Here is a 26,248-nt window from a genome sequence, read left to right on the forward strand (position 1 = left end):
TCAATTGGAGAATGGCTGAATAAATTGTGGTATATGAATATTATGGAATATTATTGTTCTGTAAGAAACAACTAGCAGGATGATTTCAGAGAGGCCTGGAGAGACTTACATGAACTGATGCTGAGTGAAATGAGTAGGACCAGGAGGAGTAGGGGTAGGGGTAGGGAAGTCTCAGGATTTGGTTCAGGAGGTGAGGGGGATAGAATTAAAGAAATATTGTTGGACATAAGGTGCTGTCTTTGGTAAGGAGGCGGTTCTGGAAGGGATCCTTTGTTCCTAGAGCAGCAGGAAGGAGGTGGTTATTTAAAAGGTTAGTATCTAATTTTGATTTCCTTCCAGCAAATTTAAGCAAAATCCTGCAGTACTGTTTTAATTTAAACTTTTTAGTTTTGAGATCTTTTAAGCTGAATTTGTCTATGTTTAAGAAACAGCCTAAGGGAATAGAGAATCCTTAGGAATAGAGACAGAAGTAAATTGTCCCATTTTGCCACAAATCTTAGATTTTCCTAGATTCTATAGCGCTCTGTCCTCTTAGGCATTTCTAGAGAGGGAGAGAGGTGGCAGAAGTTCCCTGATTAAGGAGACTCTTGTCAGAAACGCAGAAATTCTGAGTCCAGGTGTCCCCAGCACGGAATTCTGCTTGGGCATAGAAGCCCAAATCTTCCTGGGTATTTGAGTGTCCCAACTATAGAACAGACAATAAGAGAAGGCTTACCTTGGTCAGAATTTCAAGGATCCCTGTAACGGGCCACCAAATGTTGAGGTGTGAGAAATGAGAGTCCTTACAGCAATGAGGTCCCCCTAGCTGGTCACAAACCCCAATGAATACAGGCTTGAGGTTTGGGGCAAGAATGGGTTTATTACACTAAGAAAATAGCTTTTTTTATTGGGCAAAATCCTGTTAGGACTTTTGCAAAAGGTCTGGGCACACAATGTTTGATATGTTGGGTTTCTTTGGCCCCCAAAATGGGACCAATCTCCAGATGAATTTGAGGGACTAATTTTCAATCAATAGAGGGCACTGACCATGCCCCCAGGCCAAGATTTCCAGTTGAATGAGATTACTTATTTGGAAGTTTCCCCTATGAACAGGAGGGTGGGGCCCCTCCCAAAGGGGTTTGAGATTTCTAACCCAGGACTACCCTTCCCCCTCCAAGATCTCAGTTTATGTCAATTTCAATTCAAAGAGTTAAAATTCTTAGCATCATTTGTTCCACATACAGAAGAAACTCAAGTTGCTCTTTTCTAGACAAAATAAACTATCAAACAGGTGAGTTCATTTACAAAGAAAGTGCTCTAGTAATTTTCACAAACCTAAAATCTACCAAGTGGGAATGTTATATGATAGAAAATAAAGAAAAAGAGAGAATATTATAAAATACTAAATTGGCAATAGCTGTATCAGACCTAAAACTATATTTCAAAACAGCGGTCATCAAAACCATTTGGTACTGGCTAAGCAATAGAGTAGTCCATAAGTGAAATAGGTTAGGTTCACAAGACACAATAGTCAATGAATATAGTAATCTAGTAAATATAGTATAGAATATAGTAATCTAATAAACTCAAAGACCCCAGATTCTGGGATAAGAATTGCTGGGAAAATATTATGGCAAAAAGTAGGCACTGACTGACACCTAACACCCCATACCAAGATAAGGTTGAAATGGCTTCATGATTTAGACATAAAGAGTGATACTATAAGCAAATCAGAAGAACAAAGGATAGTCTACCTTTCAGATTTGTGGAGAAGGAAGGAATTTATGGTCAAAGAAGAACTAGAGTATAGTATGAAATGCAAAATAGGTAATTTTGATTATATTAAGTTAAAAAGTTTTTGTACAAATAAAACCAATGCAGACAAACTTAGAAGGGGAGCAGAAAACTGGAAAAAAAAATTTACATCCAAAGATTCTGATAAAGATATAATTTCTAAAATATATTGAGAATTGATTCAAATTTATAAGAATACAAGCCATTTTCCAGTTGATAAATGGTCAAAGGATATGAATAGATACGTTTCAGTTGAAGAAATTAAAACCATTTCTATTCATATAGAAAAATGCTCCAAATCACTATTGATCAGAGAAATGCAAATTAAGACAACTCTGAGGTACTACTATATACCTCTCAGATTGGCTAAGATGACAGGAAAAAAAAAATGATGAATGTTGAAGGGGATGTGGGAAAACTGAGACACGAATATATGGCTGGTGGAGTTGTGAACTAATCCAACCATTCTGGAGAGCAATTTGGAACTATGCCAGAAGGGCAATCAAACTGTGCATATCGTTTGGTCAAGCAGAGTCTCTATTGGGCCTGTATCCCAAAGAAATTATAAAAAAGGGAAAGGGATCCACATGTGCAAAAAATGCTTGTGGCAACTCTTTTTGTAATGGCAAGGAAATTGCCACTACAATTGGAATTGTAATGAAATTATGGAAACTGAATGGATGCCCATCAGTTGGAGAATGGCTGAATAAATTGTGGTATATGAATGCTATGGAATATTATATTTCTATAAGAAACAATCAGCAGGATGATTTCAGAAAGGCCTGGAGAGACTTACATGAACTGATGCTGAGTGAAATGAGCAGAACCAGGAGATCATTGTACATGGCAATAAGTTATACGATGATCAATTTTGATGGACATACATGGCTGTCAACAACAATGAGATGATTCAGGCTAGTTCCAATGGTCTTGTGATGAAAAGAGGCAACCCAGAGAGAGGATTGTGGGAAATGAATGTGGATCACAACATAGTATTTTCACCTTTTTTGTTGTTATTTGCTTTTATTTTGTTTTCTTTCTCATTTTTTTCCTTTTTGATCTGATTTTTCTTGTACAGCATGATAATTGTGGAAATATGTATGCAATAATTGCACATGTCTAGGGAAGGAGAGAGATGGAAGGGAGAAAAGATCTGGAACACAACAGGGGTGAATGTAGAAAACTATCTTGGCATATATTTTGAAAATAAAAAGCTATTATTAAAAATCCTAAATTAGATAAGTTAGATTGAACTGATAGTAATTCTAGTGAACATTTATTACAGAAAAATATGAAAAGTCCAAGGACGGAAGAAAAGAAAAAATCAATACATGGATCAATCATATATACTTCTTTTTTGTGAACACATTCTTTCAAGCATACAAACATGAAGAACTCCTAAAAGAGAAAATAAAAGAAAACAGAATACTGGAAAAAGAATTGGCCGAAAAGAAAAAAATAGAAGATGAAGAAATAGAAGCAAGGTAATTTTTTAAAACACAAAAATTAACTTGTTAAAAAAAAAGACATATTACTCCCTCTTGAATACTTCAATATGATCTGAAATTCTATACTATAGATTATTTTTAGTCTATAGTAATGAGACATTGAGTGTCAAGTGGCTTTTTAACATCAAATTCATTAATTAAGGTGTGTTGATATTTCTTGGATTTAGCTCTTAGATATTTTAAAATAGCATCAACTTTCACAGGATTGTTGTGAGAATCAAATGAGTTAATATTTGTAAAGTGCTTTGTCAACCTAAATTTAGGGGCTATGTAAAATGCTAACTATTATTATGCATTTTGTAGTTATTTTGAATAGAATTTCCTTTTTTATTGTTTTCTCCTGGTTTTTGTTATCTTAAGGAAATGGTAGTTCTTTTGAAATCATTTTGAATAGTGTTACTTACTGGAGTTGCTCAATTTTATTTTATTTTTTTGCAAATCTGGGTTTTCAAAGGAAATTATTAAACAAAAATAATTTTGTCTTCTCTATCAATCATCATGCCTTCAATTTCTTTCTTATTTTTATTGTTAGAATTTTGAAAATTGTGTTAATATTGGGGGATAGAGATCATTACAGAATGCTTTTTTTGGACTAAAACTACAGTTCTTTCTAAGACTTTCAAACCATTTTGCTTAGATGAAACTCGTGATAAATTAGAAAAAACAACACAGAATACTATGAATCATCTGGGATCATTTAACTATTTTTCCAAGAAGTACAGCTATTCTAACACATCAGAATCATTTAAGAACAAAATCCAAACTGTTGTTTAGGTGGTTTTCTCAGCTTTTCTTCTAATTTATTTCCTTATTTTGCCATTTTGATATATTTGCTGCTCCTATCTCTAAAGAGCAGGACTCTTTTTCCACTTATGGCCCCTTTTCACCCAAGAAATTTTTGTGACCTGGGGTTTATAGGTATGTAAATCATTTACATTTATTAAAATCATAACTTCACAATCCCCACATTGTTGCAAATCTCCATATGGAGTTGCAAAGCACAGTTTAAGAAGCTAGGGTCTAAAGCAGCAATGCTTTTCTAAGCATTAACTTTTAAAAATGACTTTAAAGTGTTAATTCTAGCTTGATAGTAGATAACTTGGGTCAAAATCTAACCTTATTTGAAAATATTTCTAACCTACTGAAGAAAACACAGTGGTAAAGGGGGTAGGGTGGGGAAGTCATATAGGAATTGCAACAAAGCTGTGAGTCGATAGTCATCCTAGCTAATTTAAACTACATTTTAAAATCCTGGTTGGTTATATTCAGTGCAACTAACACTAAAAGTCAGGCAGTAGGGAGATAGCATTTGTAAATGATTTTAAATATCTTAAGAATACAAGAGTGCTTCAGATTTGGGAAAAGGTCAAGTTTTAGGCAAAAAGAGTCAGATTTATTTATTTATATAGTACATACAACACTCCAGAGTGCAGCCAAAATCAGATTAAAATGTAATTGAGAAATATTTAAGAGCTTTTTATTTTTCTAATACATGCAAAGATTGTTTTTAACATTTGCAAAACCTTGTGTTCCAAATTTTTCTCCCTCCCTCCCATCTACCTTCTCCCATAGACAGCAAGTAATCCAATATAGGTTAAATATGTATGATTCTTCAAAATTTATTTCCCTATTTGTCATATTGCCTAAGAAAAATTAGATTAAAAGGTGAAAGAAAAAAAAAATAAGAAAAAAACCAAGCAAACAACAAAAAGTAAAAATATTATGCTTTGGTCCACATTCACTCCCCATAGTATTCTCTCTGAGTGTAGATGGTTCTCTCCATCCCAACTTTATTGGAATTGTCTTGAATCATCTTGTTGTTGAAAAGAGCCATGTCCATTACAGCTGATCATCACATAATCTTGTTGCTGTGTACAAGTAGCTTCTACTAATTCACTCAGCATCAGTTCATACAAGTCTTTCCAGGCTTTTTTGAAATCACACTGCTGGTCATTTCTTACAGAACAATAATATTCCATTATATTCATACACTGTAACTTATTCAGTCATTCCCCAACTGATATGCATCCACTTAGTTTCCAGTTTTTTGCCACTACAAAAAGGGCTGCTACAAACATTTTTGCACATGTGGGTTCCTTTTCCTCCTTTAAGATCTCTTTGGGATATAAGCCCTATAAAAACACTGCTGGAGCAAAGGGGATGCACAGTTTGATAATCCTTTGGGCATAGTTTGAAATTGCTCTCCAGAACGGTTGGATCAGTAAGTTCACAACTCCACCAACAATGTATTAGTGTCCCAGTTTTCCCAAACTCTCTGAGACATTTATCATTATCTTTTCCTCTTATCTTAGTTAATCTGAGTGGTGTGTAGTGGTACCTCAGACTTGTCTTAATTTGCTTTGATTGAGAAATATCTAACAAAATAAATAAAATACAAAAGAATAAAGATATTAATATATTTTTCTAAGTTAATATGTATGGTTATACAGGGATCCTTTTAAGGTTTAATCCCTGCCTCATTCTTTCTCCCCATGTTTTTCTATTTGACATCATTGTTGTAGAGTTATTTATTATAGCTGTTTTTCTTGTTTTAGGAACTTTAAAAAAAATATTGCCAGTTTTGTATATGAAACAGGCAAGGTTTTTTCCAAATTTTAAAGAATTAAAATGTCCTTTGTTACTTGGTTTTAGGCTTACTATCTTACTAGAGGAAGAAGCCAAAAGACAAGATTATGATGTGGAAACAATTACTGTTGTAGTTAAAGACCCAGCAGAAGATCCTCATTTTACTCCAAGTCCTCCTAAAGAAGAGGCAGTTAAAAGTATAGCTAAGAAAAAGAAAAGGTAAAAAAAAAAAAAAAAAAAAGTTTGATGACTTACTCCTAGATTAGGACACGCAGTTGTGACAAGAATCCTGAAATTCAAAATTCCATCACCATAACCAATAAAAATCAAGCAATTGTAATTAATAGATTTTTATTTAGGAACTTTCTTTGTAATAAATTGTTATTTAGTCTTTTGCCTTTATGTAACCTACATTTTCCAATGAATTTCACCACAATAGATTTTCTAAGGGGCTAAATTTCATAAGGGGTAAAAAAACTAAAACTCAGCTATGACACGTGATCTCAATATTACACACCCAATATCTCCAAGCTCTGCACTGTGGGGGGGAAGGGGGAGAAAATGCCTTTTCGTTTCTTCTTGGAGGGTAAGCTAAGACCATCAGAGTTTTGCTGCATTCAGTTTCCATTGTTTTACTGATTTTTTCACTTTGTATTAGTACATATGTCTTCCCAGACTTTTTTGTATTCACCTTGTTTTTTCTTTCCTTCTCTTTTTTTTTTTTTTTTTTTGGGGGGGGGAAGCCAAAAAGGACATTTATTTAGGGGAAGAGGTTACAGACAAAATGAAGTGGTAAAATAGGCTCTAGGAGTGATAAATATGAAGTCCGTTTTGGAGGGCAATAGGGTTATCAAGGAAAAGAGTTTGGAAAAATCTATGAAAGGAATATGGCATGAGGCCTGAGTATGTTATTTATTGACTGGCAGGAGTTTAGCAAACTAATCAGAATTAGCTATAATAAGGAGAAAGATGCCATTAAAGGGAAGACATTATGGGGGGAAGAGTACCTCATAATGTTTTTAGTCCTGAAAAGGATTTAGTCCATCATCTTGTTTCTTAAAATACAACATTATTATTACAGTATACATGATATTTATACACTATAACCTATCTGTTGATTTTTCAATTAAAGGGCATCTACTTTATTTTCAATTCATTGCTACTCCAAAAAGTGCTGCTATAAATATTTGGGTGCTTACGGAGCCTTTCTTTTTGTCATTGATTTCCCTGTGGCCTATGCTTAGCAGTGGAATCTCTTGGTCAAAGGGTATGGACATTTTAGTCACTTGTCTTCCACTTATTCCAGTCCAGCTGCTGAAACAATTCTTAGAAACACTTTTAAAATAGCCCAGTGCATTTAGCATTCTTATGATGGCATTACCATAAATGTTGCACTTTCAAAATTGAGTCAAATGACATTACAGACATATCCATAAAAACCTTTCATAAGAAATGCAATGGCTAGTCACAATCCAAAACAATCAAGCCATAACTACTTATATAAATGATTGAGCACCTGCTTTGTATGGAAAAGAATTCCACAAAAATCTATTAAGCATTTACTATATAGCAAACCTTCTTTTAGGACAATCCCCACGTTGGGGTTATGTAACTAAATGTAAGGGTTGAAAAATTATGATTTGTCAGTAAATGTTTGATTTGTATACTTATTTTATATATATCTATAACCTGAGGCCACATAAAAATTTGTCAGGTGAAAAGGGTTGTTAATGGAAAAAGTTTAAGAAGCCATGCTATATATACTATGTTCCAGATCTGTGAAAGGTGTTGGGAATACAAAGACAATAAAAGACAAAACAATAAACAGTTCCTTATTTCAAAGGACTTACACTCTTACTGGGAGAATAGGAAAAGAGGGAGAAACATATACCCTGATAAAACCAAAATACATACATAATAAATATAAATAATTACATGATTAATTGGTCTCAGGTTAAAAAATAATTCCCAAAAGAGCTCAAAAAGCATTTTTTAAAAATCAAAGATAAGAAAAATTGGGAAAAGGCACAAAAAAATACTGAAGAAAATAACATAGCAAAGAATTAGAAAATTAGTAGATATCTATTAATTGGGAAATGTCTGAACAAGTTGTGATATATGAAGATAGATAATACTTATTATTCTATAAAAGAGACTGAATGTAAATCAGCACTTGGTTCACTTCTTTTTTTTCCCTTTTTCCCATGGTTTTTCTGTTTTGCTGATTTTTCTCCCCCAACATGATTCATATAAAGCAATGAGTAATAAAAATAAATTTTAAAAAAGTTAACACCTTAAAAATAGAATAGGGCAAACAGTAAAGGAGACACAAAAATTCACTCAAGAGAATGCCTCAAAAAGCAGAATTGGCCAAATGAAAAAAAAAAAAAAGTTCAAATATTCACTGGAAAAAAGAAGTGCTTAAAAGTAAAATTGGCCAAATAGAAAAGGAAGGACAAAATCTCACTGAATTTAAAAATTAGAATTGGGCAAGTGGAAACTAAGGATTATGAGAAACAATAAAGCAAAATCAAAAGAATGAAAAAATAAAAAATGTTAAATATATCACTGGAAAAAGAACAGACCTGGAAAACAGATTGAGAAGAGATAACTTAAGAATTATTGGACTATCTGAAAGTCATGATCAAAAAATCAAAAAGCCCATACATCACATTTCAAGAAATTATCAAGGAAATCTAGCCTGATATCCTAGAACCAGAGGATAAATCATCTCCTAAAAAAAGATCCCAATATGAAAATTCCTAGGAATATTACAGCTAAATTCTAGAGCTTCCAAGTTAAGGAGAAAATATTACAAGTAGCAAGAAATGATTCAAATATTGTGAAACCAAAGGATAACACAAACTTTTAGCAGCTTTTATATTAAGGATCAAAGGGCTTGGAATATGGTATTTCAGAAGGCAAAAGAGGCAGGATTATAGTATAATCCTCCAAGGGGAAAATGGACATTTAACAAAGTAGACCAGAGCTGAATAGAAATAGAAAATTTCACTTTAAAACACAAGACTCAACAGAAGCAGAAAAAGATAAACAGGAAGGAAAAACCATATGGTTTCATAAGGTTAAACTGTTTTCATGTCTAACATGGAAAGATGATACATGTAACTCCTAGGAACTTTATCATTTATTAGAGTAGTTAGAAGCAATATATCTAAAGAGGGGGCATGGGTATGAATTGATATTAGGATATCTTTAAAAAAAATTAAGGGGTTGAGAAAGAGGAATTTACTGGGAGAAAAGAGATAGGAGTAAATTATCTCACATAAAAAAAGCTTTTACAGTGAGGGGGTACATGGGAGAACGAACAATGTTTGAATTTTACTCATCAAAATAAAATCAACTAGAGGGAGGAAGTAACATATCCACTTAGTAGGATATAAAAACTTATCCTATAGGAAAGTAGAGAGGAAATGTGACAAATGGAAGGGTAGTAAGGCTGATAGAAGGGAGGTGTATTTGGGAAACTGGTAGGCAAAAGTAAAACACTTTTGAGGGACAGTGAAAGAAGAAAGATTAACTCTGGAAAAATCTTTCTTTACAAGTTTTCTCTGCTAAAGACTTCATTTCTCAAATATACAGATAAGCAAGTGAAATGTATCAGACTAAAAATCAATGCCAATTTGATAGTTAAAGGATATGAAGATAGTTGTCAGATGAAGAAATCAAAGCTATTTGTAATATATGAAAAAAAAATGCTCTCAATTACTACTGATTAGAGAAATGGAAATTAAAACTACTCTGATGTACCACTTCACACTTTTCATATTGGCTAACATGACAAAAAGAAAAAAATGACAAATATTGGAGAGTATATGGGAAAATTAGGACACTAAAAGCATTCTGGAAAGCAATTTGGAACTATGTTCAAGCAACTTTAAAAAACTGCATATCTTTTGAGCCAGCAATACCAGTACTAGGTTTGTATCCCAAAGAGATGGGGAAAAAGAAAAGGACAAGGACCTGTATGTACAAAAAACATTTATAGCAACTCTTTTTGTGGTGAGAGTGTCCATCAATTGGAAATTACTAATGTAAGAAATGACAAGTAGGATGCTTTCAGAAAAATCTTGGAAGACTTACAAAAACTTACATTGTAACATGAAAGTGAAGTGAGCAGGATCAGAACACTTTATATAGCAATAGCGATATCATATAAGGATAAACTGTTAATGATAACTATTCTCAGCAATATGATTTGATGGACGTAAGATGAAAAATGCTATCCACTTCCAGTGAAAGAACTGATGGAGTCTGAATGTAGATTGAAGCAAACTTAATCTTTGTTTGTTTATGTCTTTGGTCTGTTTTCTTTTATAATATGACTAATATGGAAATGTTTTGCATAATTCTATTTGTATAAATTTATATGACTTTGCCTTCTCAATGAGGGGGGGGAGGGAAAGGAAGGAAGGAAGAAGATAATTTGGAACTGAATGTTTTTAAAAATGATTGTTAAAAGAAAAAAAAATTCTGCTTTTTAAAAGGCATGTAAAGTGGCTCAACAGAAGACCATATTTAAATATGAGGAAAAGAAACCCCAAATTTTTAAATCATTAAGGCAAGATTTCAATTTTTTTTTTTTAACTTTTATGTAGGTTCTAAATTATTTTAGTTTGTATGGAAAATAAAGTTTAGTTTTTGTTTCTTTCTGTAAATACTTTGAATAATTGCCACTATACAATTTAGTAAGGGAAGAAGGGGAATAGGGGAATCTCATAACTCTACTAGATATTTTTTAAAACTTACATTCTTGTTATATAATGTCTAGGGACTAAGAACAATTATGTTTAAGCTCATTAACAGTTATATCCTACAATAAAGTAAAAGTAGTGAACAAAAAGAAATGTTAATAAAAAATAAAAACCTTAAAACTTTTTTTTAGCAATTTATTCATTTTATTTTCCAGTAAAATAGTCACATAATATCAGAGGAATGGAATGGCATAGATGCAGCAGACTTGCTTTTTATTAATTCCACTTAATTATTTAAAATCTAAAAATTTTACAATCAAGAGTTATAGAATCAATAGAAATTTTATTCTTACAAAGCAAGTATTGCTTTACTATTGTCATTAATCCAGTCAATAATATGACTAATAACCAGTAATGTTAAACAAAAGTTTTATGAATTTTTTTTAGACATATTAAATAAGCTGTTTTGTTGGTCAATCCAAGAAGAATATGTTGTTGAATTGTGTTGCACAAAGTTTCTTTACTTCTTCTGCAAAAACAACAGAAAACACTGAGAAAAGCAGATGTCCTTGTTGCCTCCACCCCCAAAGATTACTGTGAGAATCACCCTTGACCCAAGCTTCCAAAAATCTAAGAAGCCTCTTTAATAAGCACGCTAGAGGCTGGGGACAGAATGTGGGGCTGTCAGCAGGAAGACTCAACTTAAATCCTGTCTCAAAAAGGATCAGGTGACCCTGGGCAAGTCATTTCACCACCTCTGGCACTTGACTGCCTTATTTGTAAAAGGAAAGGTTCATACCTCTTTTCTAGCTCTAAAACTGTGGCCCTGGGAATCAAGCTATCTTTAGACTGACAGATCTTGAAAAAACTTCTATCAGCACCAGTAAATAATTTATGCCTTTGGTGGAAACTGGCCTTAAAAATTTCCACAAAACAAAATTCCTGAAAATCTGATCTTTAAATAATAATTAGCTGCATTCGTCAAAATAATAAGGGTTCTAAGAGCCTCTGGTTAATCCGGGATTTTAAAGTTCTTTGAAATCATTACTCATTATACTAAATCAATTCATAATTCTTAAGTGACCAGCAGCTCATCTCACACCACAGGATACAACATCTCCATGTTACTACATCCCCAGAAGTCACCCAAGATACATGCAGGTTAATCACTTGACTAGATTTACACATTGAGTAAGCCCTGGAATGGAGGGGACCTTGGCTCCAAATTCAACAACCCTCTCTCTGGCTTTGCCATGTTGCCTCTTATGATCCTTACAGATTACCAAAGCTCTTTGTTTTCATTTATCCCTAACTAATAAAATGTCTGGCAGGGGAAAGGAAAAAATAAAAGCAGTAGTACAGGGCCCAGTCTGTGTCAGGCACTATGCTAGAGCTTTATAAAGCTCTCCTTTGCTCCTCCCAATAACCCTGCAGAGTAGGTATTGTTATTTTGCCAACTTTACAGTGGTGGAAATGGAGGCAAACATAGATTAATGACTTGCCCAAGATCACATAGCTAGTACATGTCTCAAGCGTCATGTACATGTCAGGCCCAATGCTCTATTCTGAACCACCTGGCTGCCTCAGCAACCCTGACAAAAACAGATATGAAACTTAGCACCTGTGATACTTTCTGTAACATACATCATAGAAGATGTATACAAAAACCTAAAGTTTAGATTTCTCATTGCTCTCTGCAAACCTATTTACATTACGTGGCAATAATGTACGAATGAAGGCAATGTGCTACCTAGGATAAAAATAGCTACTACTAACTTTTATTCAAACTCATCAGTATACCCAGAATACAGTCATCAGAGATATGGCAATATCAGTCACACTATTATGTAGTTAGATAACTTTCAACTGTTAGTTTATACTTAGAAGATGGTTAGAACTGCTTCTGTATGTATGTGACAGATTTATGTCATACAAACTATAAGATCCTATAAAAGGCAAGAGAAAATTCATTGCTTTAAATGTTACTTATTTTTCTTCTTCCAGAAAAAATAGCATATCCATAGACTATACCAAACAACGTTTTCATTTAGGATAAAAGAACTTAACAGAAGTATTAAAACAATTTACTTTTCAAATATTTTTACAATATAGAACCCTTTAAGCAGGGAAGTAAACTTTAATGGGGAGGTTATTTTCCATAAAGTTATGAATGCTGTAGTCCAAGAAGTCATTAAATGCATCAACTAAAAACAAAACCCTGATTATCCATGATTTCATTCGACTTATTGTTACTCAGAAATTACATTAAGTCCAAATATCTGGGTTCAAGGGCCAACTCTGACTTATTAGCTAGGTGACTGGGAAAACATGCCTCAAAGTCACCTGGAAAATAAAGAAAATAATTATATTGTGCTGTCTGAGCCTCATAACAACCTCTGCAAAGCAAGGATTACAGAAAATCTTCATTTTCTGGATAAGGAAGCTAAGCCTCAGCAATATTAAGTCACTAGCCTGTAAGTATCTCATAAAAGTAGCATCTGAACCCAAGTCTGACCAAAAGCATTTCCTACTCTGTCTCCTGTACCACAAAACACAAGAGGTGTTTCAAATGGTTTGAAGGACTAGCATATGGAAGAGGAACTGGACTTCTATGTTGCTCCAAAGAGAGGAGGGCCAGCAAGTCAAAAATTTGACAATTTGGGCTCATCATGAAGTATGGACCATAGAAACTGCTTCCTGGAATACTGCAGTGTTCAAGCAGAGGCATAGGGGATATATTGCTGCACTGTCTGGGATGCTAAACTAGAGAACAGACCTCTTGGATACCTTGCAATTCTAATCAGATCCTAGGATTCAAAACAACTCCCTTACTGAACCCTACTTAAGATTTTAGGTGACCCAGACTGCATTTTTTGGTGTCTGACAACAGACTTCTGACCAGGTTTCATTCTACTGGCCCTTTAAAGATCTTCAAAATGACTTTTTCCCCTTTTGCCTGAAAGCTTCAGATAACCAGACTTATCTTTCCCGCTTCTGTTTACAGGCTTTTTCTTACTTGTAGTTTCTCCCTTAAAGCATGGCAATGTCAGCCACTAGAATAGGGATATGGCTGACATGCTACATTATGATGAATTTAAGTCATTTCCTCTACATTTATGCCTGCATGTGTCATGTTTTCCCAACTAGACTATAAGTCTCCTGAGAGATAATTTTGTTGACATTTTACAGGACTTCTATGAGGATAAGTAAAAATATATGCAAAATGCTTGATTAACTATAAAGCATAACACAAGTATAAGGAATCATTACCATATTTTTCTTAATAATGATGCACTGAAAATCCAGCCAATTTGGTGGCCTCAATAACATTAAAATGTTACTCAAGTACCAATGAATACTTACCATTGACCTCAATCAGGTTTGCATTTTTTTGATTCAAAATAACATACAGTTCCCGCTGATCCGATTTTTTCCCAACAACCCAATAGTCACTCATTGCCTTCACAATGATTTCCTCATCTTCATCCATTCTGTAAAATAAATTTCATTATGGAACTTAATGGATATATTTATTAGGTAAAAAATGTAGCTTCAGATTATAAAAAGTCAACATTTAAGAAAATTAAAAATCAACAGAGAATTTTAATTGTTAATATCCTTCAGGGTCTTAAATATGAAATGAACAGTTGTAGGAAAGAGTTGCCATAAGCTACTGATAGGCTTTTTAAAATAGAACATGCAGTTTGGGGAGATGATTACAAAGTGATTATACAAAATGGATGCTATGAAGAAAACTCTGTACTCTCCCTGTATATTAAAGGATTATTATTTTTTTTGTACTATGGCATCCACTCTGAAATAGTTATGAAAATTACCTTGTAAAATCACTGTTGATATCACCTAGAATCTTCATAAGGTCAGGATGAACAGATGTAAGTGATATGCTAGGCGTTTTCCTCATGTGAATTGTACTTTTCTCTGCTAAATTCATATGATTGAAGTAGATAAATTTAAACTGCGGTTCCTTTTCAGACCTGTGAAAATGTTAACAAAATAATCAGTAAAATATATTTTAAAGCATTTAGTTTTCCAACATATATATATAAATATATTCTCTTAAGAATCTCAAAAGCTATAGCTAAAAATGGCATTTTCATTTTCCAATTATCAATAAAGATTTCAGAAACCTAGGTCTTCAAAAGTATTAGTCAAGGTTTCCAAATAAAGCTTTGAAAAACAGTTCCTTTAAAAACAACAAAAAATACCTTTCCAGTATGTAAATCTAAAATGTATTACATACTTTCCTGACTTCTAAAATAGAATATCCTGACTACAATTTAGCCTTACGTCCTTATTATAAACATTATGCTAGTATCATGATGCACTCAGATTATTGTTTGCCCCCCAGTTAAATTGCCCTAGACTTCTATGCTTGTCTACTGTTAGGGATGTTAATTTGTCTCTGCCCTCAAGGTGCCTAAAATATACTGGAATAGAAATGGACATAGAGAAGTATGGGAAGGAATGATGAGGTTAAAGAAGAAATTCAGATGGGGTCCTAGAATATTCAGGGAAGTAGTCACTTTTAACAATATGGGAATGGGAATGGCAATCATAGAATGCTAATTTTGACTTTATTATACAAGCCCTAATCAGAAGCTTTCCTCCTCATGTATTGGTTTTTGGTGGAGTTTCTTTTAAGTAAGCAAGGTGTTATCTCTTCTGTTTAATAGTAAGTATATGCCGAGTGTATTAATAAAAACGAACGGGGGTAAGTACTCATTTTATTGGTTAGGCACTATTATTTGGTACGTCTAGTATGAATAAAACAGATTTATCAAGTGCTGATCTAAAGTCTAATAGTGAAGAGAGAGGGATGTATGAGTGAAGTCATCAAAGGATGCCCTTCATTGATCTATACCTTTATTTCCAAATAGAGAAAGAAGAAAGAAAAATAATTGGGTCATCTAACACAAATTTTCTACCCAGACTTTCCCCCCCCATGACCTTTCAATTCAGATATCAAAGATCTATCATTGCTACTTCTTAATTCCACATGAGTCTACTTCATGTTAGCATCATCAATTAACCACATAGACATATAAATTATTTTTAATTTTTAAACAACTGATAAAAAGAATAACTCTTCATCAAAAAGTAATTCTCTTTTTAATAATCCTCTTTCATTTTCTGTTCTTCAATATCTCTCTCTTCCAATTTAATGATGAATTTGGCTAACTCACTTCAAAAATTAAAATGTATTGTTATAGTATCATACCAAGAAAGGAGATTAATGAGATATGTTACCTGACCTCATATGTTTGCTAGTAGGAACACAAAACTGATTAAAATTGTTAGAAATTAAGTGTACAAGACAGGTGTTGTCGAGTCATTTTTAGTCATATCCAAGTCTTTGTGAACCCATTTGGGGGTTTTCTTGGAAAAGTTGCTAAAGTGATTTGCCAGTTCCTTCTCCAGCTTATTTCACATATGAAGAAACGGAGGAAGAAAATAGGGGGTACGTGATTTGCACAGGGTTACAGAGCTAGTGAGTATCTGAGGTCAAATCTGAATTCAGGAAGTTGAGTCTTCCTGATTCCAGATCTGGAACTGAGATTCACTGTGCCATCTTTCTGATAGGACAAGTACAAAGTACTATTTGAAGCCCTAAGGGAAAAAACTTCCTAGAAGACATATGAGTTAAGTCTCGGTTAGCCCTAAAAGGACATCTACAAATTCAGCAGTTAGGTGAGAGAAAGACATTTAAGGAATAGGAGGAGTAGTGAGCAAAGCCAGAGAGGCAAGAATATTCAAGGCAAGAGCCCACATAGATGTCATAATACAATTTGGCTGGAGAAGGGATGTGTGGAAGAGTTAGATATCTAAGTTAGAAAGATAGAATGGCATCAGATTGTAGACACTCACATAAGGGAATGGAATTTGAATTTTATTGAATAGGTAATAAGAGTTCTGAAGAAGTGAGTGACAATGTTTGCACGAGGAAGATAAATGCCAGAAGTGTGAAAAGGTTGATGTGGAGAAAAGAGTAACTACTATTCTAATAGCTTACTTACTTGGTGCTTGGCCTAAAGTCTACCTTCTTAAACTGGTTTATGACCCTATAGAGAGGATCCTGTACCTGAATGTGGGAATTTGTGGAATTATGGCTTATAAATATCTGACTGTAGAAAGAGGTTTTGGTGTTTAGGCTAATTTACTTGTGTAGCTGCAGTGTTAGAAGTATTGTCAACATGAATGCTAAAGTCTCTCTTTAGGTGCTACAGTCACTAGGGAACTTGGGAGTGACTTGGGAAAATGGTTTAGGACTATAAAAAGAATGAAGAGAAAATAGTAGATTTCAGAAATGAAAAAGTTATTAAGAGAAAACGACAGAGGAATGGTTTGGAAACAGCAATGGGGAGTAAGCCAATTCCTCTTACTGACCCAACAAAAACCAGCCAAAACCAGGCAGTGGTATACAGTAGGGAAATTTCTGGAATTCAAATTAGAGAACTTGAATTTTAATCATGATTCTGCCATGACTGACTACAATACTGGGCATGTCGATCCATCCAGGTCTCAATTTTATCATTTATAAAATGAGAGATGTGGACATTGGTATTAAATTTTTAAAAACCTTATTTTCTAGAAATAATTAGAATGGCAAATTATATTTACATCCCATAAATATAAGAGAATTAATCACAAATTTACCACATTATGATACAGTCTATGTCTGCATGCACGTATAGCTTAAAACTTCCCTAAGACTTTTGGGAATCTGAATAATTAAATTGTGCTTCATAATCAAGTACATCCCTTTAGAATTCCATAGCTAGAGAATTCCTTCCTTCTTAGTCATTCGATCACATCAATACAGCAGGCTCATCAGCTAGTCCAACCAAAATGGCTTAATTCCATTCTCAGTTTTATTAGTTTTCTCGAAACCATGTTTTAGAAGTCCCCTGCATTAAACATTAAGATATAATGGATAAATTTCTTCAACTTTACTCTGCAATATTTTTGAAAAGCAAAGTAGTTAGTGATTCAGTGTATAAGTACTATTTCATATATCTTAGGTACACCTTAAAAGTAAAGTTTACCAGTATTCTGGTGATCAGAAACACATTAATAAAATTATCTTTTTTTAAAAAGCTCAAATATTTATTATTATTGTTGAATTTCATCAATTAATAGTCTAGACATTTTCCATTATACTGAGGAGTATCTGAAAACAAAATGAAGCTGACTTCAGTTTAAGAATATTAGATCTAAAAAAAAAAAATGACAAGAAGACCCTGTTTCAAATTTTATACTTAAATTAAAATATCAGGCAAACCTGTTGTTTGTTGTAATTGATTGCCTAGTCCATTCACTTGCAACATTATAAATCCAAATGCATGGCCTCATATATTAGGCTGGAAGCATTAGACTGATATGCCACAGGGACCCTGGAAAATAATTTTTCTTTAAAAGATAGAGTCCTTTCCAAGAAAAAATGAAACCTTATAAATTACTCACAAAATATAGGACAGATTAAGAGGAATCTTTCAGGCAATCATAAAAACAACAAATAATTAAAATAATATGGTGAGGAGGTTAAAAACCTTATCAAATACAATTGCACTGATTCAATTTTTTTTCTGTTATAAAGCCAAGTAGTTGTGCCTTCAATTAGAGACTGTTCGCTTATGAAATAAACACATTTCTCTTTTTTTTTGGTATGATGTTTTTAAAAATATATGTAATACATGTGTACTAATATTAAACACATTTCTATAGTTGTATGACACAATAATGGGAAATATGAAATTATTTTAAATGTCTGGGTAATATATTTTAGCATGGAAAGCCTTAATTTTCCCACACAGCTAATATAGAAATGAAGTTTCCACTGAATTTGTAAAAATTATTTTTCTTATGCCAGGTTATTAATTTATTTGGATGTTTTTATAATAGGAAAGATACTTTTTTCTCTGAATCTGTCTGTTGCTCTGAGAAATTAGGAGATCAAAGTAAATATAAACTTAAATGCATTTTAAAATTTACATTATTTTTCTCCTTGATGTATTGTACAGTAGAGATGACAACAGACAGCAAATATACACAAGGACTATTTTGTCCATCTTTTCCACTTTTATCAGTTTATTTAAATGTAGAATTAACCCTGGCCTAGTAATATACTTTCTTTAATTTTAGAAATCAGAAACCAAAAATAATGTTTTAGAATTTAGCTAGGATTGCAAGATTAAGAATCAAACACATACAAACTATGGAAAACTGACTGCTATTCTTTAGTCACATATAGTCCCCAAACATTTTCTATGGTTACCAGTTCAATATTCTCAGAACACCCTTAATGATTTGGTCTAAGCCTAATAAAGATCAGAAGCAATCAATGCCAATTATACTATTAAGCCCCTGATTTTCCTGAAGCAATATTATCAGGGTTAGGTACACTGACATCTCATATGAATAAATTCTTCAAACCCTTCTGCCAACTTTAAAAGAAGCCTTGTCCCCAGAGGAAGTTCCAATCTCTTCAGCCCTGAATTACTGGTGGCAGTGGTTGAGGAGAAGGCAAGGGGGCTTCTGATACAACTGAGGGAAGGGCAGCACTCTGGGCTTTCAAGGCCTGGTCACCACTGATTCAGGAGCAGCTCATTAGACATCTACATCACAGGAGGAGCTGTCCCTGACAGAGGCACGAATCCAACACCCTCTTTACCAACTAGTATGTGCCAGAAGGGTTGGACAATCAATAGAAGTGAGATGTGGAATAAATTCACTTTCTAGAATAAAACCTTTACCTCTGGATTATTTGCACCCCTGGAAATGAAAAAAAGCATGTCACTGGAATGTATCCCTTACATGAACAGGGATATTATTATATAACTAGGTAACTTCTAAACCTTGAACATCCTTGCAATAGCCCCATCTTTGAAGTTAAAGCTTATAAAGGCTTGATGCAGTTAACACTTCTGCCATATCTAGAGTCAGAATTCTAGTGAGTTGAAACCAACACTATCAAAAGGCTTCTTTCTGCCTCAAATTAACCATGATATAGTGCCAAATGATAATGAGGCAGTTTTTTTTTATAACTCAAACTCAAGACTTTCCTGGTTTCAAGGCCAACTGTGTGACACAGCCTCTAAGAATAAGCTTAACTAAATTTGGAAGGCTGACACCCAGGTGATGCCTTTTTTTTTTTTTTTTTTTTTTTTTTTGGATAAGAGTAATTTATGAAGCTATCTATGAAGATGAAGAATTTGTATTGCATTGGTAATTATACCAATTAAATCATTATATTCTGAAGCATTAAAACAATTCATTGATAAACGTCCTTTTTTTGAAGGGATAGTGAAGGCCTGGGAAAACAAGATGGTCAAAAGAAGAAAAAAAATCAATATGATGATGTACTATGGGGAAGGCCTTTCTTATAAATACCTTGATGTAGGATTTTAGAGGGAGAAGAACCTTTCCTATAGCTAATCATTTTTCTCTTCAGTTAGGTGACATTTATAATTCACTTAATATCACTTTTACATACTCTTAGCCACATCAAAAATCAGTTTAATTTAGTAAAAATCTAAAAATTTATAATGGAGCTTTGAGTTCTGAATATATTTTCCTTTAACTCGCACTTCTATAAGGCTTTGAGGTCTGCTAAGAATTGTCTTCTCAACAATTCTCTTAAGAAAGTATGACAAAAATTATTACCATCCCCATTTTATTTAGCTGGGGATACCATGCTAAAATGAAATAGCTCCTACTCTCAAGGACTATACATCTTTTTATGGAAGAAGACATACATTTAATTTTAGGAAAGGTGGCATGAACAGCAGCCAAAATGACAATGTCACACAGTAAATGTTAAGAGGCAGAATCTAAAATCAATGCTATTGACTCCAAGTTCATGGTACAGAGGAAAAAATACTGGACCTTGAGAGTGAAGCCCCAGGGTTCAAATCCAGGCTCTTTCATTTAGTATTTTATATCACTTAACTTCTTCTGGGCCTCATATCCTCAACTGTAAAATGGGATTATGTGGACTGGATGGCATGAGAAATGTCTTTCACTCTAATAATATTTAATCCTGTGATTCAATCATTTCTCAAGATTTGATAGAACCTGTTATTTCCTTTCAGAAATACAAAAAAAGTAACAGAATGGTTGTAATCAGAGCTGTCCATGAAAGTTTGCTTATTTAACTCATAAGTATATAGTATAGTACTACATTAATAGAAATATAGAAGTCTATAATGGAATAAGGTAATATTTTCCTATTAAAGCAGTATGGCATAATGGATAATGTGATGGACTTGGCATCAGTATAGACCTGAATTAAAATCCACTTCTTGGTCAGATGCTTATTAGCTGTGTGACCATTAATTCATATCACCTTTACCCTTATTATATCAGTGGATATAATAAAACATACGATAATGTACAAAAAGCACTCTGTACACTTAAAAGGGCTAAATATTTTAGTTTTTTAAAAAAAAAATTTAAATTAACCTAACTGCCACTTCTATGGGAAAATGCACTGAAAGTTCCAACCTGGAATGTAGGAACATATATTTTCCATTTCCCTACAACTTTGTGAATAAGAGTGGAAAAAAATTTCCCCCACTTCCAAGCAATAGGGGGAAAAAGGGATTTCCCTAACTGGATTTTAAAAAACCTTGGTTAAATAAATGAATGGTGACAACTCTTTGGCCTGAGACTAGATAGAGTTCATTAGAGACCCAAAGATTATAATTTTGATGCTTTCTATGGTTATCCTTTTCTTTCTATTGCTAAAGCCCAATATAGAACCTCATCACTAACCAAATCCTCTTAATAGGTCATTTTGTCTTCCATCTATCTCATTTATTTCCTTCAATTCATTCTCTGGTTTGAAGAATGGCTCTTCAAACCAGAGCCAGATTAATCTTCCTCATGCAGGGTTCTTTTACTTAAAAATCCTCCAATGACATGTCTACAGATTAAATTTCAAACTCCTTATCTCTACTCTCCTTAATATCCTTTGTGCTTCAGCCAAATTGTCTTCCCTTGTCCATGCCCAAAATTTTCCTGCCTTTGTATTATTACTCTGTTAGGCCAGAGGTGTCAAACTCACATGTATGCCTTGAACCAGATTAAAATGTAATTGGGAAATGGTGAGAAAAATAAAGAAAAATACAATACAATATAGATAAAGTTCATTTGTAGTTTTCTAAGTCAATATATGGCCATCAGGGATACCCCTCTTTAGGCTAAGTGCAAAAAAAAAAGCAAAAAAACTTAGATGATGAAAGGTCCAGAAACAATGTTGTAAAAGGATTGGTTAAAGGAACTGGAAAAGGACTACAAGATTAGATTTAGAAAAGACATGACTTTAGTCTTCAAGTATTTGAAGGAGTTGCATATGAAAGCATGACTATCATGTTTTAGATAGTTCCAGAGGGCAAAACTAGGTACAATGGATATATGAACCAAAGAGGCAAATGTCAGGCCTAGGTCAGGCCTCCATTGTCTGGCCTGTGAGGATTTTATAGACAGACATCCTTTTTTTTTTTTTTTCCAGCCTTATCTCATTTGTTCCATTCCTTGAATGTTATGTTCCAGTCAAACAAGACTCTACCCTACTTTGCTTTTGGACTCTCCTTTTTAAAAATGTTCTTAAATTGTTTTTTATGTCTAGACTAGTTTCCTTTTTCTCCCTTGGGCAGCACAAGGAGCTTTTATAGCTCTTCAATGTTCTTACAATGTTAATGTTTTATATTATTTATCACGTTTGGATTTTATTCTACAGAAACAATGTCTTATCTAACTTTTGTATCTTTCTCATCACTTCCCATAGTACTCAGTACTTAAAAAAAAAATCCTGATGAATCAATGAATATTGCCTACTTATGCCCGGAAGGCTCACTGTCCCTCTCCATCAGTAACAGGTCTGTCTATCCTTTAAAGACCACTTCAAAAACTAAATTTTCCAGAAAGTATTCTCTCATTCAGCTAGTCCATAATGACCTTTTACCTCCTGCCTTCAAGCTGACACTATATACTCTGTTTAATTCTTATGCCCTCATCATGTATTAAAACTTTAAAAATTATTATACTTGGATCTTTTTAAATCTCATCTAGTCCCCTACTGCTCCTTTCCTGGGACAAAAGACTATATATCTTTTCTCTTTACCACCTCAAAAAAAATTACTTTTTAAATTCCAGAAAGTCTAGTCAATACCTTTATAAAAATCTTTTTACACTTGCATTTTAAACTTATTTTCAACTTATTTCAAACTCCTAGAAACTAATATAAATAAACCTCTTATCATTAAAGATATACTAATCTATGCAATTGTTCATATTAACATAAGCAAAGCAGTGCTTTGATTTTTCAAAGTGATTCCTGTCGATTACATTCATTTTAATCAGTGAGAAAAGAATAGTAGGTAAGATCATCTATTTTTTATATATAAAAACAACAAAAAACCAAAACAAACCAACAAAAAAGCCCAACAAACCCAGAAATACAGGAAAATTATATAATTTAATAATAGTGGAATCAAAATTTGAACTCAGGGACTCCTGACTTCTATCCCTATCTGTGTATATGAAATATATATATTTGAGACTTTCTATCTCATCCAGACTGGAACTATAACAGCCACTCACTGGTTAATTTCACTTATGGGCACTGAAGCCTTAAACTGCTTCATTTTTCCTAGCCCATGTTACTGGTACTAGACTTGGGCAGATACTCAATCAGCTTAAAAGCCCTACTGTTGCTCAGAACTTCCAAATTCAAAGGATCCATTTGCCTCAACTTCCCTCAGTAGCAAGAATCACACGTGTGTACCACCATATTCTGCCTATAACTTTTAAATATATTTTATTTTACCCAGGGATTCAGTTTAAGCAGATAAAAGTGCTCAAAACAAATAGGATCTCAATGTTTGACTAAGGTCAATGAGAACTAAAGTATTCTTTAATAATCCAGGTCGTTCAATTCAAGTGATTAAGAACATGGTTACTATAGGATCAATCCATTATTTTAATTGATTAGTTTCAAAAAATTAAAAACTGTCCAAGAGTCAAAGGCCACACCCCTAATTCCTCTGTCCCCTCAAAAAATGTGTTGTCTAAAGGAAACTGAGACAAAACAGTTTTTACTTCATAACAACTAGGGGAAAATCACTGAAAGGTACACAATAGATCCATTTTGTTCAGCACTAATACCAAATAAAATTTAAAATGAAATTGTTATATACATACTCAATTCTGAAAAGGCACACAAATAAAGCATAGTACAAACCCCGATATTCTTTTGTTGATGTTATATTGTTCACAAATGTCAGATGCTAAAACTGTGAGCTGAGGTCCAACAATGCTGTCCAATCTTCGGCAAAAGTCCAAAGAAGGCTGCATAGAGGCTGAGTAATTTAAAAAATAATGTAAATGTTTTTTCCCCCAGTATTTCACTTCCATTATTTCATGTGAAAAAAGTCATTTAATTTCTTAATGTTTAAATATTCAAATCTCTTTGATAGATATTTGCCTGATCAAATAATCTGAAATATCCAGATCAAATCTTATTCCTCTAATAAAAATACAAGAGACAAAAATTAGTAAGATTCATGAAGAAAGAAAAGACACATTATATGAAGGAAGAAATACACATCTTAAGTCCCATTTAAGTATTCCCTCATTGGGCCAAACTAATAGAATGGTTTTATCTTCTAAAATTCACCTGAAAAATCTGATCTAAATGAAACAATCATAAAGTTAAGGCAACTTATTTATTTAGAGTGTCACAATATATCTTTCTTACAATATGTTTATGATTTAATTGTAGAAGAAGACAACAACAGAGTGTTATACGTACCATCAATCATGAAACAAACTGCTGCACTCATAGCCTAGGAGAGGAAAAACCATTACCACATTAAACCAAAGGTTACAGAACACCCTTTTTTTTTTTCTTTTTCTCCCCGCTTAAAATGTGGCCACTAATTTTATTAGAAAATTAGCACACAAGAAAGGCATCTGAACTTGCAGGCCAAGTAGTGCTTCAAAACCCTTTGTGATCATAGGCAGAAAATAAGAAACATCACACTGTAACTCCCAACAACTGGTCATCCATTTTATGCTTGAATAACTCTGATGACTGGGAACTTATTACCTTTTGGGGCAGCTCACTCCACTTATGAATATGTTTATTATTCCTCATATCAAGCCTAAATCTGCCTGTCTATAACAATTCAGTCTCAAAGGTCAAGCAGAGAACTTTTACTTGATAGCCCTTCAAACATTTGAAAAGAGCTATTAAAATATGACTTGGAAGAAAACTATAGCTAATGTTTATATAGTACTTTAAAGTTCTTAAATTACTTATATTATTTAACTTATTAACCCTGTGAAATAGCACTATTATCACAATCATTTTATAGATGAATTAACTGAAGCTGACTTCAAATAACTTACTTAGTATCACACAGAAGTCAAGACAGAATTCAAACTCAAGTCTTCTGGTTCAAAGAAGCACTTTTTCTACTCTTATAATTAATTTTGAACAGCAGGGTGACACACTGGATGGCACTTGGAAGACTTGAGTTCAAATTCGGCCTCATTTAACTAACTGTGGGGCCCTGGGCAAGTCATTTACATTGTCTCATTTTCCTCAACTGTAGAAGGAAGATAATAATAGCACTAATCTCCCATGGTTGTAAGGATCAAAAGAATTAATATATGTAGTTTTACAAGCCTTCAAGCACTTTCACAGAGAGCATTGCAAAAGTCTTAGTACAGCTTAAAGCTACTACTAAAGCTTAAAATCATATTATGTCTTTTGGGATATTTTATATAAATGTGAGCTACTGCTGCTGCTGTGGTGGTAGTGACTGTTTTGCTAAGTGTGAAAAGTACAAATATTTTTTCCTAGGTCATTTCTAGGAAAATTTTATTAACTATAGAATCATAATTTAATGCATAGCATGAAATTTCTGAATTTCATATAAAAAGAAATTTTAAATTCTATTAAAATTCTATATATTCAACTTTATAGTTCTAATTCAAAATGTCAAATTCACTATTACTTTTAAAAACTTGTTTATTATTCCCATATTTGTTTTTCTATTAAGGTTTACAATGTCTCACACATTTAATAGTTTTATATATTGAATATGGTCTTAAATACACAAAATTACCCTTAAAAATGAAACATTTAAAGAAAATTAATAATGAAAATATATTCTAACCTTTCTTTTTCTCTATATAGGTGATAAAATTCTATTCAAGGTACATGAAGGCAATGGGAAAGTTTTCATATCCTTGACTTATAGATCACTAACCAAAATTAAAACCCAAACAGGAGGCAAGCTGATACTGGAAAGCCTGGAAAGTCTGGAAAGCCACCAAAGTGAGACAATCTCTGAAAAGTAGACCATCATCATCTCTAACTCTGACACTTTGCCTTCAAGATCTTTCTATGAATGAATATGAAAGACTACGAAATACTAAATGACAAGCCTAAACAACTACTGTCTCATTAATGAAAATAAGAAATTTTATTCAAAGACGTATATGAAAACTAACTACAACTCTAAAGGAAGTATACATAGACACTTTTCAGTTTAAAAAAATAATTGCCACTGCTCAGAACAGCCTGTCACAAAAATATACATGACATTTGGGTATGCACTCACATCCCAATACTCAGGAATG

At 33.2% G+C, this 26,248-nt stretch overlaps 2 protein-coding genes across 7 annotated transcripts in view; one reads left to right on the forward strand and one right to left on the reverse strand.

Annotated features, from left to right (window-relative positions):
• Nucleotides 1-26,058, forward strand: part of RSPH10B (radial spoke head 10 homolog B) — an 85,860-nt gene extending 59,802 nt beyond the window's left edge. For 2 of the 5 annotated variants that reach the window (XM_074281064.1, XM_074281063.1), the window contains exons 20-22: nucleotides 3,059-3,257; nucleotides 5,934-6,086; nucleotides 25,896-26,058. In XM_074281064.1, the coding sequence (XP_074137165.1) occupies nucleotides 3,059-3,257; nucleotides 5,934-6,086; nucleotides 25,896-25,947 (404 nt within the window). In that variant the 3' untranslated portion in view covers nucleotides 25,948-26,058. Of the gene's footprint in view, nucleotides 1-3,058; nucleotides 3,258-5,933; nucleotides 6,224-25,895 lie in introns of those variants that run through there. The other 3 variants (XM_074281065.1, XM_074281066.1, XM_074281067.1) reach the window with 2 other exon arrangements.
• CCZ1 (CCZ1 homolog, vacuolar protein trafficking and biogenesis associated) overlaps nucleotides 10,761-26,248 on the reverse strand; it is a 35,260-nt gene continuing 19,772 nt past the window's right edge. The window contains exons 11-15 of one of the 2 annotated variants that reach the window (XM_074281072.1): nucleotides 24,411-24,444; nucleotides 23,841-23,958; nucleotides 14,416-14,574; nucleotides 13,943-14,070; nucleotides 10,761-11,108 (exon numbers count right to left, since the gene is read on the reverse strand). In XM_074281072.1, coding sequence (XP_074137173.1) covers nucleotides 11,053-11,108; nucleotides 13,943-14,070; nucleotides 14,416-14,574; nucleotides 23,841-23,958; nucleotides 24,411-24,444 — 495 coding nt within the window. In that variant the 3' untranslated portion in view covers nucleotides 10,761-11,052. Of the gene's footprint in view, nucleotides 12,923-13,942; nucleotides 14,071-14,415; nucleotides 14,575-23,840; nucleotides 23,959-24,410; nucleotides 24,445-26,248 lie in introns of both variants that reach the window. The other variant, XM_074281071.1, reaches the window with a different exon arrangement.

This window comes from Sminthopsis crassicaudata, chromosome 1, assembly GCF_048593235.1.
Source record: "Sminthopsis crassicaudata isolate SCR6 chromosome 1, ASM4859323v1, whole genome shotgun sequence".
Lineage (NCBI taxonomy): Eukaryota > Metazoa > Chordata > Mammalia > Dasyuromorphia > Dasyuridae > Sminthopsis > Sminthopsis crassicaudata.